The sequence below is a fragment of the Ascaphus truei genome, unplaced genomic scaffold (genome assembly GCF_040206685.1).
Source record: "Ascaphus truei isolate aAscTru1 unplaced genomic scaffold, aAscTru1.hap1 HAP1_SCAFFOLD_571, whole genome shotgun sequence".
Taxonomy (NCBI): domain Eukaryota; kingdom Metazoa; phylum Chordata; class Amphibia; order Anura; family Ascaphidae; genus Ascaphus; species Ascaphus truei.
Window position 1 is genome coordinate 194361 of NW_027456903.1, and position 8455 is coordinate 202815.

Sequence of the window (8455 nt, forward strand, 5' to 3'; positions counted from 1 at the left end):
AGGGGGGAGGGAGACCTGCGTTGTCCTTCCGCGGGGAGGGGGGGAGGGAGACCCGCGTGTCCTGCCGTGGGGAGGGGGGAGGGAGACCTGCGTGTCCTTCCGCGGGGAGGGGGGAGGGAGACCCGCGTGTCCTGCCGTGGGGAGGGGGGAGGGAGACCTGTGTGTCCTGCCGCGGGGAGGGGGGAGGGAGACCTGCGTGTCCTGCCGTGGGGAGGGGGAGGGAGACCTGTGTGTCCTGCCGTGGGGAGGGGGGAGGGAGACCTGCGTGTCCTGCCGTGGGGAGGGGGGAGGGAGACCTGTTGTGTCCTGCCGTGGGGAGGGGGGGAGGGAGACCTGCGTGTCCTGCCGTGGGGAGGGGGGAGGGAGACCTGTGTGTCCTGCCGCGGGGAGGGGGGGGGAGGGAGACCTGTGTGTCCTGCCGTGGGGAGGGGGGAGGGGGGAGGGAGACCTGCGTGTCCTGCCGTGGGGAGGGGGGAGGGAGACCTGCGTGTCCTGAAGTGGGGAGGGGGGAGGGAGACCTGCGTGTCCTGCCGTGGGGAGGGGGGAGGGAGACCTGCGTGTCCTGCCGTGGGGAGGGGGGGAGGGAGACCTGCGTGTCCTGCCGCGGGGAGGGGGGAGGGAAACCTGCGTGTCCTGCCGTGGGGAGGGGGGAGGGAGACCTGCGTGTCCTGCCGTGGGGAGGGGGGAGGGAGACCTGCGTTTCTCTATACACCACGACAGATATCCTCTCTCTCTCTCTCTCCTTCTCTCTCTTCCTCTCTCTCTCTTCCCCTCTCTCTCTTCCCCTCTCCCCCCTCTCTCTCTCGCAGGCTTCCCCTAACGTTGGTAAATCCTCCGTAATCAACGGGCTTGTCGGCAAGAAGATCGTCAGCGTCTCCCGGACCCCAGGACACACCAAATACTTCCAGACGTACTTCCTGACCCCCACGGTGCGCCTGTGCGACTGTCCCGGACTTATCTTCCCGTCCCTTATACAGCGACAGCAGCAGGTGTGTATGTATACGTGTTTGTTGCGTGCACACGTACCGATTCGGTGGAGTAACCCAACGTTGAGCGTTGGAGGCCGACAGTAAGGGAGGAGAACGGAAGAGGAGGATGGGTGGTGGCTTCTGATATCACAGCCGGCAAAGGAGGATGGGAAATGCGGATGTTTGAAGGCACCGCTCGGTAATTAAGCGGCCTACAGCATCGAGGTAGCCTGAGAACCTTGGGTGGCATTGCTAGTCCCCCACACGGCCATCGCGGGCATGGCGCCTTCCAACGGTCACGTGGGCGTCTGGCCAACGATGGACCGTGGGTTAGTAAGCCAAACATAGACGGCGTAGCACGGAGGGTAGGAGGCCTCAGAGGTTGTTACGTTCTCGAACCCACGGAGGGCGCCCCGCAGCTCGCAGGACAGAAAAACCTCCTTGGAGATGAGTCGCTAGATCCGCGCCGCCCTACCCCCCGGGCGAAGGATGTAACACTAATATTGCGGATAGACGCGTAAGGGGAGGTGTGCCTGCAACGGGGGAGGGCTTTGCACAGCACCGGCAGAGGTCACTGTGCGCAAGTCCTGTAGGAGAGGGGCGGGAGGGTGTGGCGGGTATGTCCTTGGGAGACGGAGGGCACACGGTGCTGGCGGGGCACCGCTAACGGACAAATCTGGTGGAGTGCGTCCTGAAGGAGGACGCGAGGGGAATGCCTGGGGATGAAGGAGGGAAGGCCGGGGGGTAGATGTGGGAAGGGAATCGCCATGTTCCTCACCCACCCTCTTGTTACACGCACAGCACTCGCCCTCACACAGCATACACGCCCTCTTTCTTAATCCTAAACACCACATTTCCCCACTCCGCGTTCTTGCATCCACACGTGCTCTCCCCCCTCCCCACACATAGCCATTACTCTCGCCCCTCCCCACACAAAGCCATTGCTCTCCCCCCTCCCCACAAAGCCATTACTCTCGCCCCTCCCCACACACAGCCATTACTCTCGCCCCTCCCCACACAAAGCCATTACTCTCGCCCCTCCCCACACAAAGCCCTCCTTCACGCACACCTCAAACATGTCCGCTTCTCTGTGGGTTCGCCCTACGCTGTCCAGAGACCAAGAGATTCCCCAACTGTCCTCTGCCGGGGTGAAAGAAGAGAGTTGAATCGCAGCGTGGGACGTGACCAGTGACCAGCCGGCTGAGTTTTCTGTTTGAAATGATTGTGTCGAGGTCTTCTCCAAAGGCCTCTGGAGGGCAAAGCGGGGGGGTCCTTCTTACCCCAAGAGAAAAGACGGAGGACCTTGAGGAATTTTCGTTCCGATAAACAGTCCTTTGGAGATGTAAAAGCCTACAGACTCGGAAAGGAGGACATCACAGACGTGAGTCTCCATCTGCCTGAGCAGGTCCAGGGCAGGAGGGAAAGAGGGTAAGCCCGGCGACCAGCAGGGGTGTTCCCAACACCTAACACAATCGTCGTCGAAGATCCATCGCACAGTCTGGTCGGCCTTTCTCAACTGGTGTCCGTTGCTGAAGCTGCATCCAACGACCGGTTCATATTCCGAATATCCTGGAGTTCTCCAACAAAGATATGAGAGAAGGCCTCAGTGGCACCAGAGGTCACTCTTCAGGAGCGATCAGGGTAGTCAGGACGTCACCGATTGGAACAGCAGAGGAACCTATCGAACGCGATCTCCCCTGGCGTGCTAGACCTCTTTGGGAACTCATTGTTGAAGGCGGCAGAGGAGAGGCCAGTAATGTGACCTCTTGTACCGGCTTGGTACCCGAATGTAGTGGTGGAAGCCGTGCCTGATGTTCCTCTTGATCCTCGGCATCGGGTATCTGACAAATGGCTCGCTCGCCAAGGCCATGTTCCTGGCAGCCTTCACGTCAGCACGGAAGGTTGGAAGAACGACAAACTCGTGGCTGCCAACATTGCCCCACAATTTGCAAGTCACGCCCGGGGAGAGCGGCCCCCTTGGCAAAGGTTGGGCCCCCCCCCAGGGAAAGAATGGGCACCGGATGGCCCCCCCCCTCCCCCCCGGGGAAAGGACAAAATGATTTATAATGAATAAAAGAAATGCCGCAAACTCTGCCCCCCACCCCACCGCCCACGGTCCCTACTGCATGTCACTTTCCTCCGCCACCCTGCCCCCTGCCCCCTGCACACTCTCTCCTCACACTCTCTCCTCACACTCTCTCCTCACCCTCTCTCTCCTCACACTCTCTCTCCTCACACTCTCTCCTCACACTCTCTCCTCACTCTCTCTCTCTCTCTCTCTCTCTCCTCACTCTCTCTCTCCCTTCTCTCTCTCTCTCTCTCTCTCTCTCTCTCTCTCTCTCTCTCTCTCTCCTCACACTCTCTCCTCACACTCTCTCCTCACACTCTCTCCTCTCTCTCCTCTCTCTCTCTCGCCTCACTCTCTCCTCACACTCTCTCCCCCCTCGCAGATTCTTGCAGGTATATACCCCATCGCTCAGATTCAGGAACCGTATACACCGGTCGGGTACCTCTCTGTCCGGATACCAGTCCCACAGCTCCTCAAACTCGCACCCCCCCATGGGGAAGCAACAAGGCTGGACCGCGTGGGACATTTGTGAGGGTGAGAGGCTCTGCAGGGAAGGGGGTTACTGAGGGTGCGACGCCCTGCAGAACTACTTCATATAATCTCTCGCTTTGTCTCTCTCTCACTCTGTCTGTCTCTCTGTCACTCTGTCTGTCTCTCTCTCACTCTGTCTGTGTCTCTCTCTCACTCTGTCTGTGTCTGTCTCTCTCACTCTCTCTCTCACTCTGTCTCTCTCTCACTCTCTCTCACTGTCTCTCTCACTCTCACTCTGTCTCTCACTCACTGTCTGTCTCTCTCTCTCTCACTCTGTCTCTCACTCACTGTCTGTCTGTCTCTCACTCTGTCTCTCTCTCTCTCTCTCTCACTCTGTCTCTCTCACTCTGTCTCTCACTCACTGTCTGTCTGTCTCTCTCTCACTGTCTGTCTCACTCTCACTCTGTCTCTCACTCACTGTCTGTCTGTCTCTCACTCTGTCTCTTTCTCTCTCTCTCTCTCTCACTCTGTCTCTCACTCACTGTCTGTCTGTCTCTCTCTCACTGTCTGTCTCTCTCTCTCTCACTCTGTCTCTCTCTCAGCCTGGGCAGATAAGCGCGGTTATAAGACCGCGAAGGCGGCTCGCAGTGACACGTACAGAGCCGCTAACAGTCTCTTGCGCCTGGCTGTGGAACGGACGTCTTTGCCTGTGTATGAGACCCCCAGGGTACTCTCTGCAGAAAGGTAACACTCTCGCACTCTTTCACCCCTCTCTCTCTTCTCATTATTTCTCTTTCTCTCCCCCTTTCCATCTTTTCTTCCCCTCTCCCCCCTCTCCATCCCATTCTCTCTTTTTTATCGCTCCCCCTCTTCCATTCTCGCTCGTTCTTTCGTTCGCTCTTTTCCCCTGGGGGACCCCCCCCCCCCCTTTGGTGGCTCACTTTACGCCTCTTTGGCTCCTCTGCCCCCCCTTTGCGTTCCCCCTCGGGCCCCCCCCCTTTGCGTTCCCCCCTCGGGCCCCCCCCTTTGCGTTCCCCCTTGGCCCCCTTCATGCTCTTTGCTCCCCCCCCCCACGTTTGTGTGTCTCCTCTAATTCCCCTCCCTCTGTTTCTCCCCCTCTCAGAGGCGTGGGAGCAGCACCCCCGACACTCGGGAGATGGTTGGCCCCTCTCTAACCCGGGGCCGCTCCACCAGCGACTCCTCATCGGGGGAGGAGGAGGAGGAGGAGGAAGAGGAGATCTCCAGCTCGGGGGAGGAGGAGGAAGAGCGAGACCGCGACGCTGATGAAGAGGAGGAGGGGGAAGAGGAGGGGGCTCGTAAGCCCTCCACGCAGCCACAAGCCAAGAGAGGCGTCAAAAACAAAATGGCTGACATCAACCCTTATGCCCTCCTGGGGGGAAGACGAGTGTTAGATTTGGCATTTCGGGTGGGAGGAGAGGAAGATGATGAGGGGGTTCTTACAAGGAAGCAAGTAAATTGCTCTACCCCCTCATTCTGCCCCTTCTGTTTCCTAGCAACATACCAATCTAGGCCTCATGTCAAAATGGCCGACAATCCAGCATCTCATACGAGGAGGAGGGCAGTTTGGAGAGAGAAAATTGCTGTGTGAGGGGGGGGGGGGAGATAAAGGGTAAAGGTTTAGGGAGTAATAACATTCCCCATTACCCCTCTTTCTTCATCATGGAAACAGGCCGGGATTCAAAATGGCCGACCAGTCCATAAACTGATTTCCGTACGGTGTGGATTGCGAGTGGTGTAGTTGCTGTGTGAGGGAAGAAGGGTAAAGGTTTGAGAAGCAATTACATTACCCATACTTCTCCCCTGCCCCACACCCCCTTTCCCTTCCACTGTTCTGTATCCAAGCAACAGACCAATCTAGGCCGCTGTATTCAAAATGGCCGACAGAAAACTGGTTTAATATGGTGTGGAATGTGAGTGATAATAGTTGCTGTTTGAGGGAAGGGGGGGGGGGGGTGAAGGTTTGAGGGACCATTTCATTGCACATTCCCTTTTCCTAACCCCCTATTTCCTAGACACCGGCTTTCAGTTGACAACGAAGACCAAACTATGCTTGAATTTAAAATGGCCGACAAGCCGCTCTCTAATTTCACCTGAGACAGTTTGTGTGCAGTGTAACTTAGGGACGTTGAGGGACCCGGGGCATGGAGTTGCTACGCAAATTCCACGTGTGTTTTCCAACATTCCTGGCCACAGACCGTACTAGGCCCGAATTTAAAATGGCCGACAAGCCACCCCCTCTATTCCAGGTGAGACGTTTTATTTGGTGCTGTAAAATGGAGTGGAGGGGGGGGGGGATTAAATAAATTTTAGGGTTCAATTCTAGGTCAAAATGGCTGCTGCTTCAGCTCTCCCTGCTCAGTGTCTGCTTGAGCGTTGCAGTGGTGCATGGGGGGAGCCGGGGGTGGCAGCTATAAAAGTTACAGGGGAGGAGGGTACAACATATCCTACTCCAATCATCCGAGGGGGAGGCCGATTCTCAAGATGGTTGATGTAGGCCCGAATTTCAAGATGGCCGACGAGAAACAGAATATGCGCGTGGTTGGGGAGGGGTACTACAGATAAAACCAGGGGGGAATATCTGCCCTCCTTACACTCCCCCCTCTTCCCCTCGGGGCCTGCCAGTTATTACCCCCCCCCCCTCGTGGCTAAGACGTCTATTTTGCTGTGTGAGAAATAAACGCTACTCTATTTACGGATTCACGCGTTTCTTGGAGTTTCATTTAGACGTATGGGATAGAATTTTGTGCGTCTGTGTAATGTACATTTTTAATACTATTGTGTGTGTGTGCGCGCGCCCGTGTGCCTTCACATGTTGTATATACACACATATACACAGTGTGTGTATGTAGTGTGTGTGTACATACATGTGAAGGCACACAGGCGTGCACACACACGATAGTGTTTAATAATTTTGACCACACACACAATAGTGTTTAATAATTTTGACCACACACAGTGGTGTGTGTGTGTGTGTGTGTACATACATGTGAAGGCACACAGGCGTGCACACACAATAGTGTTTAATAATTTTGACCACACACAGTGGTGTGTGTGTGTACATACATGTGAAGGCACACAGGCGTGCACACACAATAGTGTTTTATAATTTTGACCACTGTGTGTGTGTGTGTGTGCGTGCGCGTGCGCGTGCGTGTGCAGTCAAAATTAAATCACAAGCAAATTATAATTTCATTGTATCCAAATTGCACACGGACCCGACGTTTCGGTCTCCAGGGGAACCTTCTTCAGGGATGATGATGCATGTCGGGTTAGGAACGACACGTGTGGTGACAGCGTTGCAGCGCCATTCAACACGTGGAGAAGGACACGCCAAGGACAGCCGCGTGTGGGAAAGGAGCCACGCGGTCAGAGCTGTTGAGCCACTGATGCCTCGGTCTGTTTGAGGTGTAACTTTATACGCTGGCGCACACCATATGGACATTTCCCTTGGAGTCACTTGCCTTGTTGGTGACGGAGGTGCACTCCCGGAAGTGACGTCACCGCTGGCAGAAGAGGCCGTCGGCTGTGCTGGCAGCTCGGCGCGTATCCGCAGAGGCCTCCCGCGCATGCGCAGAGGTCTTCGGCGCGCATGTGCAGAGGATCACAGCAGCATAGGGCGACACACTTGGGCCGAGTCCCCGCTGGCGCTGAGCACGCTCATGTTTGGAGAGCGCTCTAAGCATGAGTGCCGGGTGTCCTGGCATTTACACGCACTGGGGGGGGGGGGGGGGGGGAAATCATTGAGCGCGCTGGAAAGTTACATATATTTATATATGTAAGTAACCGCGCCAACCACCGCTCAGCGCTAGCGGGGGACGCAGCCTTAGACACACACACAGAGAGACGCGCGCACACAGAGAGACGCGCACACACAGAGAGACGCGCGCACACAGAGAGACGCGCGCACACAGAGAGACGCGCACACACAGAGAGACGCGCACACACAGAGAGACGCGCACGCACACACACACACACAGAGAGACGCGCGCACACAGAGAGACGCGCGCACACAGAGAGACGCGCACACACAGAGAGACGCGCACACACAGAGAGACGCGCACACACAGAGAGACGCGCGCGCACACACACACACACACAGAGAGACGCGCACACACAGAGAGACGCGCACACACAGAGAGACGCGCGCGCACACACACACACACACAGAGAGACGCGCACACACAGAGAGACGCGCACACACAGAGAGACGCGCACACACAGAGAGACGCGCACACACAGAGAGACGCGCACACACAGAGAGACGCGCGCGCACACACACACACACACAGAGAGACGCGCACACACAGAGAGACGCGCACACACAGAGAGACGCGCACACACAGAGAGACGCGCGCGCACACACACACACACACACAGAGAGACGCGCACACACAGAGAGACGCGCACACACAGAGAGACGCGCGCGCACACACACACACACACAGAGAGACGCGCACACACAGAGAGACGCGCACACACAGAGAGACGCGCACACACAGAGAGACGCGCACACACAGAGAGACGCGCGCGCACACACACACACACACAGAGAGACGCGCACACACAGAGAGACGCGCACACACAGAGAGACGCGCACACACAGAGAGACGCGCACACACAGAGAGACGCGCACACACAGAGAGACGCGCACACACAGAGAGACGCGCGCGCACACACACACACACACAGAGAGACGCGCACACACAGAGAGACGCGCACACACAGAGAGACGCGCGCACACACACACACACACAGAGAGACGCGCACACACAGAGAGACGCGCACACACAGAGAGACGCGCACACACAGAGAGACGCGCACACACAGAGAGACGCGCACACACAGAGAGACGCGCGCGCACACACACACACACACAGAGAGACGCGCACACACAGAGAGACGCGCACACACAGAGAGACGCGCACAC

General features: G+C 57.2%; 1 protein-coding gene across 1 annotated transcript in view; it reads left to right on the top strand.

Moving 5' to 3' along the window:
* Nucleotides 1-6224, top strand: part of LOC142485373 (uncharacterized) — a 26586-nt gene extending 20362 nt beyond the window's left edge. Inside the window, 7 exon segments of the mRNA XM_075584408.1 lie at nt 777-989; nt 3419-3535; nt 3537-3570; nt 4110-4201; nt 4203-4251; nt 4631-4647; nt 4649-6224. Coding sequence (XP_075440523.1) covers nt 777-989; nt 3419-3535; nt 3537-3570; nt 4110-4201; nt 4203-4251; nt 4631-4647; nt 4649-5116 — 990 coding nt within the window. The 3' untranslated portion in view covers nt 5117-6224.
* Nucleotides 6225-8455: the final 2231 nt, after the last annotated feature.